Source organism: Paroedura picta, chromosome 2 (assembly GCF_049243985.1).
Source record: "Paroedura picta isolate Pp20150507F chromosome 2, Ppicta_v3.0, whole genome shotgun sequence".
NCBI lineage: Eukaryota > Metazoa > Chordata > Lepidosauria > Squamata > Gekkonidae > Paroedura > Paroedura picta.
This window is the reverse complement of record NC_135370.1, coordinates 112,316,312-112,336,543: the sequence shown is the minus strand read 5'-3', so window position 1 is coordinate 112,336,543 and position 20,232 is coordinate 112,316,312. Positions and strand designations below refer to the sequence as shown.

Below are 20,232 nucleotides of genomic sequence, written 5' to 3'. Positions count from 1 at the left end.
TAAGCCACTTTGGGACTCCTGGTAGAGAAAAGTGGCATATAAAAACCATCTCTTTTTGATACACCACTCCGCATTCATCTGGACAGCTGCCATTAATTTAAGGTTTTAGGAAGCATATTGATGACTGTGGAGAGACAGTTTGCCAAGTTTCCATCCACAATAATTTATTTACTTTGTTTATACCCTTTCATCTTGGTAGATTAGACTGAGGGGGGTGTTGAGTGGCCCAAGGTCATATAGCAAGCTTCCATGGCACAGAGGGAATTCAAACCTGGGTCTCCCAAACCCTAGTTTAACAATCACTACACCCCATCAGACAGGCTGTCTCCTATTTGGCTCCACAATATCCTCCCAACCCTACCATATTTAAAACCATTTGAGATTGCAGTACTAGCTAAAATCATGTTTATTTCATTTCATTCATTTCTAGCAAACTTCAAACCCACCTAAAGTTAAAGTGTCGTACACTTAATTATATTTGCTTGCATTCGTCTGTAGTTAATTTGGCTTTCCTTTACCTTTCTGGCTTCTCTTTCCTTACTATTCTGCCCCCCCCCCCCAATTCCTTGAAATTTAAACTGAAAATTGCTTGGCCCAGGAGCCAGTCTCTTTCACATCTTACTGTTTAAAGTGTCATATAAACTAGTAGCACTCTAGAAATAGTTTTATTAATCATCTGCAAACATGAAATAACTGTACTGTAGCAATTGACTAAAGTAAACCAATCTCTATGACCCTGACAAGGACAAGGGACCACCCCTGCATACACAAGGAAATCAAAAAGGATTTCAGCCATATATCTTAGAAGGAAAGACAGTAACCACTTTTGCCTACTAATTCACTATGTTGTGCCACATTTATCCTTGTTCTTCAAAAGAGAAATGTGAACAGAACCGGACATAACATCTTTATTTCTTGTTTCACCACATTCAAATTATGGTGTTGGAGACGAATGCTGCGAGTACCAAGGACAGCCAAAGTTACCAACTAGATAGTTTTAGAGAGAAGCAAACCAACCATGTCATTAGAAGGGAAGATATGACAGCTGAAGCTCACTTACTTTGGACACATCCTGTGATCAAACTCGCTAGAAAAATCACTAATGCTCAGCATGGTCAGCGGCAAAAGGAAACGTGGTCACCAAAGGATCCGCTGGCTCGACTTGATCAAAGCCGATACAGGGATGACCATGAACCGATTAAAAGAAGCAGTCAGAGACAGGGATGCATGGCAAAGACTTCCCTATAGAATCACCAAGGGTTGGATAACATCATCATCACCACATTTTATTTTCTGTTTCATCTCTAGATAGCATGTACAGGACTGTTATTGCATTAAACAAGTGTGCATAGACATATCATGAAATATATGGTAGCCGTTCATCCTGCCCTTGTAGCATATTTAAGAATTCCCTGCCACGTGGTATCTCGCTTACTCTTCACTGATATTCCATTAGTGATTACTAAGGGCTGTTGAAAGTCTTTGATTTTCAAATGGGCAAGGAATTTAGGATACATAAGTTTCAAATGGATGTGAATTTTCTCCTTTTGCTATATTTTTATTTTAGGATGTATTGGAATTATTGAAATAAATTGTGTACAGTCCCAAGGGCTAAATTTTAAATTAAGGCAGACAGCAGATTGTGTTTCTTGAAAATTCACTTGTCTTAAACTAGGAAAAGGTATAATCAATCTCAACTTTAAAAGCATCCAAGGCTTGTCACAAGGTAAACCACACTTTATTGGCAGTGGAAAAATGCTTCAGTACTTTATTGAAAGAAAGCAATAAATAATACTGTGGTAAAAATAGTTCAAAAGTATTTAGACTGTACATAATTTGTTACATAATCAGAAGTACACATAAAAGGTTAATAGAAAAAACTGAACAGTAACACAAATTTCAGTTGTACAATTAAAAAGAGCCAAAAACAAACAGAGAGACACATGCTGTATATATTATTGCAAATAAATAATGCACCATGATCTGAACTTATTCCTTGCTGGCTTCTTATGCTACTTAAAAAAGAATGATGCATTTTCTACTTATATTGACTGATGTAGCTAAAATTATTAACAACTAAAAGTGTGTCCCAAATTTAAACAAATTTATAAATATATGCAAAAGATGACATAAAAGTAAGGCCTTTTAAAAGTTGCACTACTTCATGCTTCAGACATAATGTGCTATCAGCATCTCTGTCATGAAACTGCAGTGCATCATGATTGGTCCGCTTCAAAGAATTGCATCAGTATCTTTTGACATAACATTTTCACACTAAAATACAGGAGAGCATTGCTTGTTGCTTGCTACCTATCACAAACTATTCTTGGTTAATAGAAAATATTTTCATTTATGGCTTATGCTCAGTCAATGAACACAGACTGTACAAATACAGCGGAGAAAAGCAGTTATAAAGGAGCTCACTAGGGCTCACCTGTGTTCCATAGTTCCTAATGATTCCCACATTTTAGAACTTTATGAAAAGCAAGCAGTATTGAAGAAAAGACTGAAATAACTCCACACTAAAAGTGTATACTATGTGTAAAAGATACAGTATATGAACAGAAACAGAATTAGGTACCATGCCTATTTTAAACAAACAAATGCTTATCTGGAAAAGGGGGGGAGGAATTTTAGAGCTAGCTAGCTAGCATTTTCCAAGTGGCAATATATATATACTGTTTGGTGTCATGATACCTTTACAAAGATAGTAAAATCCTTTTCACTATCACATTTATTATTAAAAACCATTATTGATAATTACAATGGCTGCATAATTTACAAAAACCCTATACTCTTTATAGGGACATATACATACAAGAATTACAGTACATTCAGTTGAAAAGACTAAAATTAACAAATCAGCAATAACTTGATTTATAAACTGAATGCTAACAAAGTTAAGTAATTATGAGACTCACATATGCATACATAAATATAAGGAAACATTTAATTCTAAAATATTTTTCTATAGAACTCACAAATTCATTTGCTAATTAAAAACTCTGTAATAAAATATTTAAAAGTATTGATTTGACAATTATTAACAGATTAAAGATTTCATGTTTCTAAAATAGTTTGAGGAGTTCAAAACGTCTCAGCTCATCTGTAGAAATAGTGAGGATAAACTGAAAAGGAAAACAAAATTATTAGTTCAGAACTCAGCCACCCAAGATCACTACCCAGAAAGCTACAAGACAGACAGAGTGGTAAGTGCATGCAGCTAACCTCAATCTAAACTTCAAACCAGGGCTGGCCACTAACAACCTCTCACAGAACCTGCTGGTAGGCAAGGGATGGGAGGAGAGCCATTCCCTTTTCCCGCCTATGTTACAAGTGATGGCAACTGTGAAAGAGTTTGCTTGTGAGTTTCTTAGCAATGAAATGCTACTGAGATGTGCTGAGTCTTCTTATTTGGGCCCTCAAAGCCCCTGCATCATATACAAAAAAAAAAAAACCCTGATTGCAGAGCTCCTTTTGTATAACCATCATTTTTGATACACGAGAGAATCTGCTGCTGGCATCCCACTCAAATACAACTCCTAGAATTGTTGCAATGAAGTCTGTGGAAGTAAGCATAGCTGTACAGGCTAATTTAGTAAGATGGCCCTTTTTCCTCAAGAAAAGTATGTTTCTAATTTGTGTGAGTAGGCTTTGGTTCCAGTGAATCCTACAAGGCTGTTGCTCTTACTTACCAATGAAAGGCTTTAACATGAATAAGTCCTTACTGTAGCAGAATCCAGTCTTTGTGTTGCTGATACATTGCCTACGTCAACAATCAGGAAGACATGCAGAATAGAGCATGCATTTAGTTAGAATCAGGTCACTACACACATCAAAATTAGCCACACTGAACTCACTAGCTGTATACTTACTAAGCTCACACACTATCACTTTAGAGGAAATGGTGAACCCACAACAAGACATACCTCTTCCCTGACATATAGCAGCACGAAATTTCCGTTTTCAGTAGGTCAAAAAAAATCCCTATGCAAGAATAACTTCATCTCCAGAGGAGCACCCAGTTGGGCCCTTGGAAACTTGAGTTCGTATAGCAATTACTTATGAGAGGTCTCTTACTATTGTACAAGTAACTGCTGAATCAGTTGCTGTGTATGTCCCATAAGGGCCAATGATCTGAACAAAATTCAGAGAGAAGTTGAGGGTATTTTAATAGGCTAATTTGTCAAAAGACAAATATGGGAACCTGCAAATAGCAGGTAATTTTGGCAGAGGCAGAAGTTTTGGTAGAAGTCTATGCATGTGGACAAACTAATTACATGTTTGTAGGTGATCAAGCAGAGAACTGGAGTATATGTAGTAAAGCCAATAGGTATAAATAAATGTTTAGCAAGTTGCAGATAGAAGGGTAAAGGAATCAGGGTGTGAGAAGCAGTAGTTAACTTCTGCATAGCCAAAGAGCAGGCAAGTGCCAGCAGTTACTGCTACTGAATAACCTCTGTCCAGCAGACTAGAGGAGTTTCCTGTCCATATTCCACTGGAATTGGATTATGTACAGCAGCAGTCCCTTCTGAATTGGCACTGTACATTAGTACCATAGGTTGGATCCTGTGACTGCCTTCTATCAAGCCTTCCTACAGCAGAAAAAGACTTCAACTTCCTTCAACAAAGACAGATCAAGCCATTATTTTAAGTCATGCACAGAACAAGCTGTCTTTCACACAACGTAGGCAGATGCTTTAGCTAGTTTATTTAACAACTTCAGGCATCCATAACCACCATGCTTTTAAAAAAAAAAAATAGTTTACCATCAATTTGCATTTTCTTTGGCTGCATAGAAGGTGAAGACATTGAGGAGGTAACTCTGAAGTTTGCAGGGAGAGTCTCTGCTGATCCAGCAGCTAAACCTTTTACATCCTTTGGTCTAAACTTCTTTCTCCATGAAGGTGCTCGTCTAAAGCTTTTATCGTCCTCCTGCCAAATTAACAAGCACAACAAATCAATAAATTCTTTTAATTTTAACAATGCATTTAAAGAAATAATATACCACAGAAGAAAGAAGAAAGAAGAAGAAGAGTTGGTTCTTATATACCGCTTTTCTCTAACCGAAGGAGGCTCAAAGCGGCTTACAGTCGCCTTCCCTTTCCTCTCCCCACAACAGACACCCTGTGAGGTGGTTGAGGCTGAGAGAGCCCTGATATTACTGCTCGGTCAGAACAGTTCTATCAGTGCCGTGGTGAGCCCAAGATCACCCAGCTGGCTGCATGTGGGGGAGTGCAGAATCGAACCCGCCATGTCAGATTAGAAATCTGTACTCCTAACCACTACACCAAACTGGCTCTCTAGCAGTAGCATATTCAAGAGGGGTTTTAGCATCACAGTAAGTACAGATTTTTAAGGCATTATACATGATTCACACTATCAGTCATTCAACTGATGAGGCCCTCATAATTCCCCATAAGGTCTTTTAAAAATCTAACCTCAATTCCCCACTCCCCTTTTCTCAAAGAAAACCTCTTAACCTGTAAGGATTAAGCCGACTTTATTCTCATAATTTAAAAGCAGCTTGAAACCAATGAAGTACCAGTCATTCTGGAAGTCACCAGTGCTTCTGCTAGGCTGCCATGAGATGGAATAAGCATTTTTAGAGACCATTCAATAAGTATAGCACCACAATATTCTGAATTGGAATACAAGTAAAGAGCCCTGACTCTTAACAATGCCTTGAAGTGCCAGCATCCACTGATAAGTAAATGCAGGCTTCCAAAGAGGTAAGTTAGTTTCAAAAATAAAAAGCAGTTTGAAATGTCTTCGTTAAAGAAAATCATAACCAGCACATATAAAAAAATGTTAATTAACGGATGATTCTCAGAGAAATAGAAAGATTCCATTCATATTATTATGCATCTAATTATGCTCAATTAATTCTTCCTTACAAATCAAGATACAGAAACCAGTACCTTTTGAACTCAGTGTGTTAATCGTGTTTGCAAAAAGGTCACTGTTTTTATTCCTATGTGGTTTGATAGCAGAGAAATGGAGCAATGAGATGCATGGCACGCTTACTGCCTTATCTTATTGCACTGAGTATGTGGGAAGGGCATGTTTTATATTATATACTGTCCACTCTTAAAAGCTTGGTGTAATCAAAGCCAAGATGATCTATGCAAATAGCTTCTAATGGTTGGAGAGAACTATAGTTCTACCTTGTGAAAAGAAACAAAAATAAAACTCACTTCATCAAACCTTCTGTCTGTGCCCATAACAAGAAGGTTGTTGAATTCCCTTTCCAACACAGCACGAGCCTAAATAGAAAAAAAATTCAACAAATGCCAAAATGTGATACCATTTGTAAATTATAAGTTATTTTTTTAACATGGTCATATGTTTAGGCTATATAACAGTACTATAGCATTATCCACCTTTATCTGCATTGTTATCTGGAAAATTTAAATAGAGTTATAAAAAGGATTTCACACCACTGTGCTTTATAACAGTGGTCCCCAACCTTTATTAGGCTGGGGACCGGCAGGGCATCGGGCCGCGACCACGCCCACGCATCGGGCCGCACCCGCGGACCACGCCCACGCATCGGGCCACGCCCGCGGATCGAGCCGCGCCGGCGCGGCCTGCACGGGCGCGGCCCCGCCCTGATTCCCTCTCCCCGCCCTCCCCGCAGTAAGAAGCTTCCCGGGCCGCAAGCTTGCGGCCTGGGAAGTTTTTTACTGTGGTGGGGGGGGCGGGGAGAGGGAGCCGCGGCCCGGCGCCATGGCCTTTGCGGCCCGGCGCCGGGCCGCGGCCCGCAGGTTGGGGACCACTGCTTTATAAAATGAATTAACCTATGTCAAGCTTAACCAATGATGTGCAAGTGAAGGCACTTGTACTCTCACAAGGGCAAAATAATTTTCACCAACCCCCTCCGACTACAGACCTCACATTGTAACTCACCCAGTTCCCAAAGGGGCCAAAACCTGCCTCCAGCAGTTCCATTACAGGGAGTACAACAGGCTGTATTGGATGGAGGGAGGCACAAAAGATCTGTTCTGTGAATAGAGTTCTGTTTGTGGTCCCTGGTACCCTACCCACTTTTTGAAAGCTTTCCGTAACCAAGAAGATACACTCAGATAAAAGTTAGCCATCATGCATCTTAAAAATTTAATGGAGAGAAGTCAGCCTAAATCAGTGGTTCCCAACCTTCCTAGTGCTGTGACCCTTTAAATACCCTCATGTTGTGGTGACCCCAACCATAAAATTATGCAAGTGTTCTTTCACAGAAATTAAACTGAAACTGACCATTGGCATGAAGATCCATTGTTCATGAGTGTATATGAATTGTTTATAAATTGTACATAAATTGGCAGGTGCCTTCAGGAGGAGCGGCAAGAGTGGCAGCGCCCCCCCTTAGGCAAGCTGCTTGCTCTGGCGCGACCCTAGTGAAAGGGTTGTTTGACACCCAAAGGGATCCCAACCCCCAGGTTGAGAACCACTGGCCTAAATAGATGTGCGAGAACAAATGAAATGTGAAATGGTCATTTTGGACACCAAAAGAATCTTTCAAAAATGACAATCTATAAAAGCTTATTTGTTGCCCCTATATAACAACAACTTTTATAGCCTGTCCTTCCTGGTTGGCTCAGAGCCAATTGGATACTACAGTAGCCTAAGGATACCTACAAGAAGAACACCCAACCTCAATTGATTTAACATTACCTGTGTATTCTGAGTGGGTACTTGTAATGAAAGAGCTAATGCATTATGATCAAAAGTTTCATCTAAGGCCACAAGTGCACCATGAACTCCACTTTCTATAAGGTTATTTGCATATTCTTTCAGACCAATTGACACCACCCAATGAATCATTCTCTCATTGCTCCACACAAGAACATCTAAAGAGACAAAAGTAAACATTCAGAAAATGACAAATTCATTCAGAAAATGACAAACAAAATGCATCATGAAAATTCTCTCATATTGCCAAAAGGCTGCTGAGCAGCAGGGCTAGATTAGCCCTCTTTGGGTGAGACTGGGAGAGACTGGAGAGGGTTAGTAGAGCTAAAGCAGTTCATCTTATGGCCAGGGATCTACTAAAGTCTGCCCCCCCCAACAATTAATCCCAAATGTCTCTTCATTTTTGCTTAACTTTTTATTCTGCCAAATAGAACTAGCAAATTATTATTTCTGCACCATTTTGTGTTTGCTCATGCTGGATTTTTTTTCTTACTAAAGTATATGCAATTATTAATGTTATTTGTGCAGATAAAAGGCATATCACTGGCTTAGAAGAAAAAACAAATAGGGAACTCCACAAGCAAAAATTGATGAAATTACCTGTCAAAAACACATAAGAAACAAAGCAAGCACATTTGTACATTCCTCATTTCATGCTCGTCCTCCTTTACATTAAACCATGAGGATTACTCTCCTCTGTGTAGCTTCAAGTTTAATTAAGACTAGAGGGATATTTTTCTTCAATATTAATTCTTTTTCTTTCCTTTTTTCCTATTTCTCCCTTTTTCCAATTCCTGTTCCTTAGGAAGGAGTGAGCATGCTCAATCATCAATATGTTATTTTTAGTTTATATGAATACAGGAGGGGGGAGAGCTGTTTAAATATACTAGTATTTTTATTCATATTGAAGTTTGCAGAAGTATCTACAGGTGGTGCCATTTCTGGTTCTCAGAGGACTATAAGCCTTACTACTAGAGATGTTGGGCTGTATCTAATAATTCATTTGAGTACATTAAAAATTCCACATTCTGCTGAACCCCCCAAAAAACATGCCCCTAAAGGTCAATAGATCCTCAGGAACAAAATAATGTGGAAAATGTGTTCCATTTGCAGAACAGTTTGTACATTTTCTTGGATCCAGCTCATAAGGATGAAGAATAAAGTCTTCAAACTGGGAAATATATATACTGGCTTGGATCCTATGAATCATGAATTCAGTAGAGCTTACTGAAGGGATCCTTGGTACTTTCCAAATTGCATTAAATCCTTCTCCCAAGTCCTACAAAGAGCAACTTCTGAAAGAAGGTGACCTTCAGAAATAGTACAACAGCCTGCAAGTAATAGCAGGAAAGCCAAACACACACCACACAAAATCTATTCTCAGTTTCTAGAGCAGTTTATATAAGAGAGGGAGGGTATTTTTACTTATTCCCCTCTCCCTAGTGTGACTTTTAGAGCAGCTCCTCTACAATGTAGGATGTGAACTCTGTAGTCTGGACCACACTGACACTTCATAAGATCCAAGAAATAGTACTTTAATGCCCAATAATCAATTAAATCAATTTAGTATATCCCACAGTTGGTGTTATTGGATGAGTATTACAAAATGTTTATAGCACTGGATACAAATATAATATAAAAGAAGAGTAACTTATTTTTATAGCACTGGATACAAATATAATATAAAAGAAGAGTAACTTATTTTTGAGTTGCAAAGAAATATCAGAACATTTTAGAATCTATTAACGGCTTTTATTAAAGGCCAGGAATATTTATAATCAGCATCTCCCAGGACAATGAAAACAGTCTCACAGTTGCACCTTTTAAAACACTTTTGTGAGTGCTTAAATACCAGCTTTCTGTACCAAGTCAAGGGCAAGAGGACATGCTGATGTTCAGCATACAAGGGCTAGAAGCCAAAGAACCCTGCACGCAGGTATAAAGAGCTTCGGGGAATACACTATTCTCTCTTTCAACTGCAGACCTCAATTTCATATCCTGTTAAGCAAACAGGGCTGAAACCAGAGAAGTAAATAATTACCTTTAACTTCATTCTGACTTTCTTCTCTTCTTCTTTCAAGTTCTTTTCGGTCATAATTTAATCTCCGCAGACACATAATGCCACACTGGAAACTATTTCTGTTAAAACATTTGTAAAAAGTCATTGGGAGGTACAGCTGAAATTCTTACTAATAACAGTAAAAATTAAATGTGTTTACCTGTGAAAACTGTCGACCATTTTAAGTTGCCCACGAAGATCTTTTTTTGTTAAGTGGTCCAGCATTCTTGCATCAACAAGACATTCCATAAAGTAACTGCGATATTGAGGCAGTCCCAAGCTAGGAAGCCATTCGTTGCCAATCCACTCATGGTTCATATCACCATAGGCTAAGGTCTGTTTAAAGATGGAGAAAAAACAGCAGGGCAATTTAAAATAAGGAGTTTTCAAATATAGCTTGTGCATTGTCTCACACTGAGTTGGGTTTAATTACGGAAAGCCACTGTCTTAAAAGCTTAGAGCCACTTGACAGAGAAGCTGGAGCACACAGGTGTTTGCTAGGTAAAACACATTAACTATGAAGAGGGTGGATGCATATTCTCCAAATACTTGGGGACTGTGTGAGGCAGTCACTATTGCCTGCAACTTCCTCGTTCTTATTCTCTTCTAAGGATGTGCCACCATTTCACAGTTGACATGGTTACAATAGCAGACATCACTGAAACAGAATATACAGAAAAGCTGCCACTTGAAGAAGGAGGTGGCTGCTCAAGAAAATTTCAGAAAAATATTTGATTCTGAATGGATTAGCTAGAAACTGAATGCAGCAAAAGTAAAAGACAGTAGCCATGCATTTTACTTTTGAGTTATGCATATAAGTTACTGCTGATTTCATACAACACTGTCCTCAGTCATTCTAGTTTGACACAAACATCACTGCTTAAAGTCTCTGACTGTTGTTGATCATGCTCTTACTGCAATGTACTTTGAGCCCATAATGACTGCGCAAAGGTTCCAAAATAAAAATAATCATCCAGGGAGCTATGCTATATTACAACAGGATTTTTTTTCTGTATTCTAGTATCAAAAGTCAATTTCTCCATTTAATTTTGGGCATATTCTTAAGGAATAAGTTAGGACAATGTCAACTTCTAAGCTAGATCATTTAACAGAAAAAAGTCTCCAACCTGAGCCCAGCTTCCTTCCTCATCTTCCTGATGTTATGTAATTAGAAAAGCAAAAGAACACACAAATATTAGTATTTATTATCAGATTAGTAGTGCAAGCAAGTTCAAGGTAATGGCCATAATCTAGTGCACAGAAAATGGCACTTAACCAATCAAAAGAACTTTGCAAAACCTGTATCAGGTAGGCATTAGACTTTCAGTATCAGTTTTGTAACTGCCTGGATTGTGGCACCATTAGTAGATTTATCCCCACATACAACATTCTGCATAGCCTTTTCTGAGCATTCAATAGCTCCCCCAGATTACAGCCATATTGCAAAGGCAAAACAATGACATGCTAATAATTTACGAATGCAAGCATCATGCGTTCAGAGTTCTGTACAGATGCATTTATATTTACAGAAAATCAACCACTCACTGTTTAGTTTTTCCACACAAGAAGCAGCTGTTAGTTATAAACCCAAGTGAAAGACTAAACTATTCTCACACTACTCAGAAACCAATGCATAGGTTTTGCCTGTAATACACCTATTCCACTCCTGCCCCACCCACCCAATCCTGGTGGAAAAACATTTTATAGTATTATTTATAAGTTTTAGAGAGGTTAGTAATCAAAGTTAGTTATAACCCAAAAAGATTTAGGTTACATTAATATAACTCTTTTCAGAGACTTAAGAGGCACATGATTCAAGCACTCAAGAAATGGGAAATGCACTGTAAAAACAGAAGCTTCGGTGCTATAACTAACCGTTTGTGGAGTAGATGTAAGATTTTCCATTTCTTCATGTGTTACCCAGACATTTCCTGTGGTCTAATATGACCCCATAGTGAACCAATCACATCCAATGAAAGGAAAGCAGTAACAAAGAGGAAAGGTTGCAGAATATATAAGCAACAGGTACATATAAGGAGCAGGCATGGGCAAAAGCAATGGTTTCTAGATTGTTAAATACAGACTGATGTAAGATGCATACCTACTAGTAAACAAACTTCCCATCTAAAACTAACTTAGCCATGGTTCAGATGCAATGCCAAATCATGCTTTTGATGCTACCGAATGGAGCTTGGGTAGAATCTTGGGATCCTTCTTTCTTTTCTCCACATCTCTCCTTGCATGCCATGACCTATTTATGTGTCTGCTGGCCTTCAGCAAATGAAGTTTGCTGAACTATGTATCAGCCAAACCAACTAACTATAGCTTGCATTGTCCTGCCAACCAGGACAGAGGAAGTAATATGAAGAAGCCATTTACTGAAAACCAGCAGGGTAATTAATTAGCCTGTGGTATACAAAGAAAGAAGGAAACAGAGCTTCCTTCCAAGCTTGTTCACGTAACACCAAGCAATGGCTGCTACTACATTTGAACCATGCTTCACTATACAAAATTACAGGTTAAGCAAAATTGGAAACTAGTGCTTGCAATATGGCTTAGACATATTTACACTGAGACATTCCAAAGAAGATTCTTTTGAGGTACTTCATGTTCTTTTATCCAATAAAATATGCAAATTCCATTTTTCACCTATTTAATATGGAAGACATAATTTCTTATGTCCTCAACTAAAACAAATTAGGGAACTGTCTTTCAAGATTATCTCATATTACTTCTCAAATAAAATTCTAATTATGTTTTACATAGCATAATACTGGTTCAGTCTAGACAGGTTCCCAGGACCCAAAACTTATTGCACAAAAGTAGATTTCCTTCATCTTTCCTAGTTCTTTTACAGTTACCTTCCTTTCCAAGTAGTCTACAAATAGAACAAAAGTATTCCCAAGAGAGAGCACCATATTCCTTCACTCAAAACCTGCAAGGGAGTGCCAGAGACAGATTGCATCAGGCTTCTGCTGGATGCCAAGTGTTATGCAGATGGGATGCATATTCCCATACAGAGTCACAATGAGTGGCATATAAGTAGAGATAGTTCATATTCCTATACTCCTAAAGTTAAGGGTACCTAACAAATAACTTGGCGGCAGTTTAAAGACTACAAAATGCTATTGTGCCATACCACTTTCCATGGGCTAACGCCTTATACTTGATAAAAAGGCCCAGGCCCATTGAAGCTTATATCATTTCTTAAATCCTGCAACACTGCTACTTGCTCTGGAACTTGTCACTAAAGCAGGCACAATAATATAGTGGGCAAAAGAATATATAGTAAGCAACAAATCTGACTTTGATAAACCTTCTATCCCTCCACCAGCCAACAAAATATTCCATACAATTGTAGTCTACCAATTTTAGGAGAACTGCTTTCACCTAGGAGAAAATATATCCTTAAATAGTTTCCTTGGCAGTAAAAAAAAAATTTAATGGTTAAAAGCTGTTAGTTTTGAATAACATTCTCATCATGGTCCCACCATAAGACTCTAATGGCTCCTTGACTTCCCTTCTTGATATCTGTCCTTCACTTTAACACAATGTATATACCCACATTAAAATGTTGAGCCACTTAATTTAAAAAAATTATTTGACATACTATTGGCAAAGCACTTTAGACAACACATTTTATGTAATAGTCAATTTGCTTTCCTTGATCTTATTTGTTATGATACAATATTCGGCTTTCCTATTTAGGAGAGATGAGAAATTAGTAAATTATTAAGAGTTCTATTAAATGCCGACATTGCTTACCGTCCTTGACGTAGGAGGAGCAGATGGACTTGTCAGCGACATGATCTCTTGAATGGCAAGTCGCAGCTTTAACCTATGTAGAGGATTGCTGATTCCAATTTCACGCTGTATTTCAGTATCGGATAAGGCTGACATAATAGCACCACTTTTCACATTTGCACGGCAAGCAGCTACGTACCAAGCGGGCATTCCAACCCATAACTGACAATGAGAAAAATGGACAGAGCATTATCTACAGGCTCTCAAATGAGAAACAATATTGTGTAGAGACAATTATATCAAAAGATTCCTTACTTCTAACCAGACAACAACAGTGGGGCCATCCCATTGAGCAAAGGGCAGCCCTTGTCTCCTGGCTTCCTCAAGTAGCTCATGCCTAAAAATTACAGCAAAATATAACATTAGTGACATGAGAGCATTACTTCAGCATATTTGCTTCACTGCATCTGTTCATCAGTTTATTCTTTCAACAATTCCACAAACACAGCACAATACTCATAAAAGCTACATAGTCATGACAAGTACATTGCATGTACTGAGCGATACACATAGTGTAGAGCTATATACTTATTAGTATAATAATGAACTCTTCCCTTTCATGTTTTTGAAATTCTCTGCTTAAATTATTTATTGTTAACAGTAGTGCTGCAGTGGCATGATGCAGGAGACAATGATTCTACAGCAGAAATATTTTGAGTATGTACCACTAATGAGATACCAGAGAACAGTTGAAAAAAATTCTATGAACTAAAGAGAGGTCAGCACTGAAGTGTTGTTGTCAAGTTACAGCCCACTTATGTTGATCCTGTACAGTTTTCAAGGCAATAGCGGTTCACAGGTGGTCCTCCATCGCCTGTCTCTATCAAGTGACCCTGGAATTCCTGAGTGGTTTCCCATCCAAATACCAAAGACTTCCAGGATATGATGAGACTGGACTAGCTTGGGCTATTCAGGTCAAGGCAGTGCTTTCTTATCCCAGATAATTATTTTGGAACACACTTTTTGGTCACTACACTTTGTTCAAACTTTATTTTTTTTTTAAACTCTCCACCCAACACATGCAGCGACACTGAATCTCACAAAGAGAAAAAACCAGCCAAAACACAAAGTCTCCTCATTTCTACATTTTTCCAGTGATTTTCTCATTACAATACTCAAATAGGCTTAGCATAACCATCTTCCTTCCATCATTTTAGCAAATAATGTCAATACATTTTAAAATTAATACAATTTAAAAACTAGCACATATATACTTTCATTGTTGCATTATGCATTTTTCAGCAGCCTTGAAATAATATTCAGAGCTTATCTTCCATGTATGCAGAGTAAGTCTATAGGCAGTACAGCTAAAATTACTTGTTTCACTCTTCAAAAGCTTTGCAACTGTTCTAGTGAGTTACCCCAGTACCTGCTCCCTTGCAGAGGGATTCTGAGAAGTGTTTTTTTGATTCACAATAATTCACACCACTAAGTGCTATTGGACTTTGAATCTAGCTGTTCTACTGCAGGCCAGCACCTCTACACTCTGAACAATTAACACAAAGTCGTTCCCAAACTGGCAGGTCCTCACTAGCGCGTCTTCTAAATAATAGTACATTTTAGAACAATCTGAAACATGAAGCAGCCAAATATGCAGTCAAATGACTGGCCTAAGGTTGTTCTGGCAAGAGGTTATCAGGGTCTCAGGTAAAGGTCCTACATATCACCTATTAATTGATTGTTTTAACTGGAAATGCCAAGGACTAAGCCTTGGATCTTTTGCATGCAAAACAGGTGCTCTCCCACTGAGCCACAGACTCTTCTAGTGTCAAAGGACAGATTACTTATCGTAAAGTTGAAGAATATGATTGATCTTCTCACTAACAAAATCCTGGTTTTGATTCTTATAATGAAGTTGTTAACAAGATTTTATATAATTTTTCCCATTAACATCCAACCTCTACCGGATTTTACCTGCTCCTTTTAATACAATTTATATAATCTTTTATGTAAAGTACATACTTTTGTATGTACTTGAGAACTGTTGCATAATAAATCATTCATTCATGCATGAAACCTGTCTTCTAAAGAGACCAGGATAGATATGCACACATGAAGCACTCCATCCCCCCCCCACCCCACTTCTCTGAAGTAGGTTGGGCTTAGAAACAATGACAAAATGAATGCTTCCCTCTCCCAAAAAAATCACAGAATGAATTGCATGGTACAAGCAGGTTTGAATTTAAGCCTCTCCTGGCAGAGTCCATTCTCTTTAGTAACATCAATGTTGCAAGAAAAAAACACCTCATTGATAGAGCTATTAACACTGAATAAAGTTACCTTTATTTATACATTTCCCTAATACTTAACACATCCACAATCTGCATAAGTTAATTAGAATAAACTTACCCAGATTTTGCACTACCACACCAAATGACAAATTAAAGGGAATAAAGTTATATAGGAAATAAGATGTGAAACTAAGATTTAAAAAAAAAACCCTAGTGTTTACTATAAACAAAAACTGAAAAACATGCAGGATTAAGGAACATTTGCTATTGGACTAAGTATATTGGCTTGAATCCTAACCCTTTCTTCCATCTCCACAAAGCTTCCCTCCCTTATATAAGCAATGCTCTTTTGTAGAGCATGTTCCTCTGGTGCTAGGTCCTTTCTGCTCATTGGAAAATGTTGGGCTGCATGAGTAAAAACACTTTAGCAGCACAGGGGCATGCTGTAGAAACTAAAGAGTTAGGATACAAACCACTAAGAAGAATAAAAATGCATGCAATTTTCTACTCAAAACACATGGACAAAGAATCTCCTTGAGATTCTATAAAAAATCCAAACAAACCAAAACAACCAAATTTCAGAAGAGTTATAAAAACCCACAGGAATATATTTACTAAAGCAATTCAAAACAATTTTTACTGGAGTGAAAACAAATTGCAATAAAATATAATCTGAATTAATATAAAATTATTTTCATTTTTGTGCAAGTCAAAGGGTTAGCAATATGCTGAGAAAACCCATTATTTGCATCAAGAACATAAAGGAGATGAGAAAGAAAGCTTGGATAAATCTGAAACTAAAAAAAAGAAAATTTACATGATAGAAAATGTAAGCTCTACTAGACACTGCATTATTCTGATGCTTTTAGAAAGACTAGTAAGCATTTTAAACATACAAGATACTTCAGCAGCAATCAAGTTTAATGAAAATTCAGACTTAAACATTAAAATGAACCTTTGCAGAGTTTGGTCTTAACATTCTTCCTCTTAGGTACAGCTCAGGAACTGAAACCATCTAGGGTTGTAATGAACCATATTTTCTTTGCTTCCACACTTTAATCTGCATTGTAGACCAACTGTCAAGTGGTCACAAAAACTATGATTTGATACAAACTAGGAAGTTTTCAAATCCCAAGCCAGGCATCAGGGGAGGAAGGAGAGGCTTATTTTAGTAACAGGACACAATTTATAACAAGTTCTCCAATATGGGGCCCGTGGATGCCATGACACCTGCCAGTAATTCCCTTGGCAACTGAGATCTCAAAAAGGTGGGTAGGATAATTGTAAAATAAGATTTGTTATTTTCTCATTCAAATGAGTTTTTCACTGGATGATTAATACTGGTGAGCAGCTGGACTCCTTAGTGACTATGGTGCCATTACCCCTTCAGGATTTCCTTCTCTCCTCGTAGTGAGAGGAAGGAGGTATTCCATTTCACCTCCTGAGGCAGCTCTTTTGGTTTTGGCCAGGCTCCTGTGGAAGCTATACTGGAATAGCACTCAGCACACTCTCTTAAAATGTCAAAAAAAGCCTGCAGCCTCAAACAAATTGGGAACCTCTCTTTTATAGAATGTTGCCAATCAACAATGTGTCATTCTGATAAATGGCTTGAGCATACAAATGGGTTCCCTACAGCAAGAACATAGCTAATGAGCAGAACGTGCAGCTTTTATTGTCTTATTAACTATTCACTAGCTGGAGGGGAGGAAGAGAATGAAGATTGAATGGCCATGGAGAAACCATTATCAAGTGAATGAAGAATTGTTCAACTAACATTTTATTTTCTCCCCATGATAAAGAAAAGGGTCACATGCATGAGATTATTTTAGAGCAAGGGTAGTCAAACTGTGGTCCTCCAGATGTCCATGAACTACAATTCCCATGAGCCCCTGCCAGCGAACGCTGGCGTTCGCTGGCAGGCGCTCATGGGAATTTTAGTCCATGGACATCTGGAGGGCCACAGTTTGACTACCTTTTTTAGAGTTTTGAATAGATGTCAAGGCTTGCCTTGAGATTAGAACACTAACAAGCAGGAGACCTGCAAGGACTTTCAGGACATCTTATTTTCCCTTCCCCCACCATTGCCTCTTTCCCTTCCCTAGTGTTTCCATAGCCTCTCTCTCCCTTTCCAGCTCCTGTCTTTCCCCTTCCACTCATCCATCAACCTATCTTTATCTTGCCCCCCTATCTCCAGCTTTTTCTCCCTCCCTCTTTCAGTCCCTTCCTTTGGAAGACTCCAGCCAAATTGTGTGGTGGCTGCTGAGACAGGTCCAGCCGTGCAGCAGAGAAACTGCAAGGACCTCTACTTCCTAGAATCATAGAGTTGGAAGGTACCTCCAGGGTCATCTAAGACCAATCTTCTGCACAATGCTGTAACTCACAATTACCTGCCTGCCCACAGTGACCCAAATTTCATACCCAAGTGATCCCTTCCCACCAAAAATCTCCAGAATCCAGCCTGGCCTGGAGGAAATTCACCTACCATCCCAGAGGGGCAATGAGCAATTATGCAAGGAAGGGTCAAAAGAGACAAATACTGGCACATCCCTTCCTATCTACCCACTCACAAACTGCCTAAGTTCATTAAATCAGCATTTATATCACAGGTCTATCTAGCCTCTGCTTAAAAACTTCCAAAGAAGGAGAATCCACCACCTCCTGAGGAAGCCTGTTCCATTGAGGAACCACTCTAACTTTCAGGAACTTCTTCCAGATGTTTAGCCAAAAATTCTTTTGAATTAATTTCAGGCCACTGGTTCTGGTCCAATCCTCTGGGGCAACAGAAAACAACTCTGTCCCATCTTCTATATGACAGCCCTTTAAGTATTTGAAGATGGTTATCATATCACCTCTTATTCGTCTTCTCTCCAGGCTAAACAAATGTTTTTTTTAATCATAATCTCTAGTATTTATAGTTGTGCTATATTATAAAATACATGCTATGAACTCTGTTTAGTTAAACTTAACTGAATGAAACGAAACATCTAGACTAGCGATCCCTAACCTGTGGACCGCAGACCAGATGTGGTCCTTCGACTAATTGGAGGTGGGCCCCGAAGGAAGCCTTCTCCCCTCCCCCGGCCCTTTACAACACACTTCGGGTGTCATTGTCTCCCATCCCTCCCAGATGGGACTATCTCGTTGCAGAGAAACAAGCTCAGGGTTCCCATTGATTTGTCATTGTCATGAGTTAAAATTTCCATGAAAACAAAATGATCCTTATGTTCATTGTTGTGGCGTATCTGTATTTTATTTTGAAGGGATGTTTAAACATTACCATAGTGATCAGAGAGTGTTAGGGCAGTGGTTGAGAGTAGAGGAGTAAACTATCCCCCCCACCAGGCCTCAGTAAAAGGAGTGGTCCCCGGTGAGTGGTCCCCAGCGTTGAGAGGTCCCGGGTGATAAAAAGGTTGGGGACCACTGATCTAGATTATCTATCATACCTTATAAAATTGTGACTGTGCTACCTGATGAAGTCTTGGGCTTCTGATTGCTCCTCACTGGGAAAGCCTTCCCCAACTGATTGGCATCCTCCCCCACTGAGGGCCAATCAGAGCCTCTTCCCCATCCTCAGCCTTCTCTCCTTCTTCCATGCTGCTTATTGGCATTTCAAGTGACGAGGAAGACCTGGGGGGAGGATGCTGGCTTTCAGGAGACCACCTTTGTCAGGGTTGGACCGGCCTCCCTCCCCAGCTACCCGGAAATGGAGGGAGGCTGGCTGTGCATGCTCATTGAAAGCATTCTGTGGTCCCTCCTTCTGCCTGCCAGAGCAATAGAAGCTGGTTGGGAATGCTCGCCCTGACCCCAAGCACACTGCACTCCCCCCATCTCCTAGCACAGTGGATACCAGCTGTTCTCCCCCTCTACTGTCTGCCTGGAGACTGCGGGAGGCCGGGTGACCATTGTATATTGTGGGCAATCCGCACTCCCGTCCAGGAAGTGCAAGACAGCCCGCATGGGTGCACTCTATGTCAGTAGAATACTAGCTGGGTGCCCTCCATGGAAGCAGATCTGTGAGACCCGTGACCAAATTTGGTTAAAGATTTTTTGTGTTAGATTCCACAAACGTTGGCAAAATATGTTTTAACTTAAATATGCAGACAGTATTTCAAGCTTAGAAGTTCAAGGCATTGTAGGTGAATGAAATCATATTGACTGCAGATAGCATAAAAATAATTTTAAAAACAAAAACAAAAGATAGTACACAGGGTAGCAGCACAAAAGCCTTGGTAAAATAATAATCTGTATAATAATAACTCTGCCCAGCCACCTAAGAAAGCAGATCCAGCAAGGTTACCACACGAGGAAATTTCACAAAGTGCCTTCTATTCTCACCAACATTCCTACAAGTATTTAAGAGGTTTCAAAAAGCACCTTTAATTTGGTCCAGAAGCAAAGTCAGTGAAGGTAGAGCTCATCGTTTAAAATGTATTGGGGCCCATACGAATA

General features: G+C 39.0%; 1 protein-coding gene across 11 annotated transcripts in view; it reads right to left on the bottom strand.

Moving 5' to 3' along the window:
* Positions 1-1,722: 1,722 nt before the first annotated feature.
* The window catches only part of PPFIA1 (PPFI scaffold protein A1), a 78,196-nt gene continuing 59,686 nt past the window's right edge, over positions 1,723-20,232 (bottom strand). For 4 of the 11 annotated variants that reach the window (XM_077322090.1, XM_077322093.1, XM_077322091.1 and 1 more), the window contains 11 exons: positions 13,808-13,889; positions 13,514-13,714; positions 11,624-11,686; positions 10,876-10,902; positions 9,909-10,084; positions 9,731-9,828; positions 7,672-7,847; positions 6,198-6,266; positions 4,770-4,935; positions 3,696-3,766; positions 1,723-3,128 (listed from right to left, as the gene is read on the bottom strand). In XM_077322090.1, the coding sequence (XP_077178205.1) occupies positions 3,708-3,766; positions 4,770-4,935; positions 6,198-6,266; positions 7,672-7,847; positions 9,731-9,828; positions 9,909-10,084; positions 10,876-10,902; positions 11,624-11,686; positions 13,514-13,714; positions 13,808-13,889 (1,117 nt within the window). In that variant the 3' untranslated portion in view covers positions 1,723-3,128; positions 3,696-3,707. The remainder of the gene's footprint in view (positions 3,129-3,695; positions 3,767-4,769; positions 4,936-6,197; positions 6,267-7,671; positions 7,848-9,730; positions 9,829-9,908; positions 10,085-10,875; positions 10,903-11,623; positions 11,687-13,513; positions 13,715-13,807; positions 13,890-20,232) is intronic. The other 7 variants (XM_077322092.1, XM_077322095.1, XM_077322101.1 and 4 more) reach the window with 4 other exon arrangements.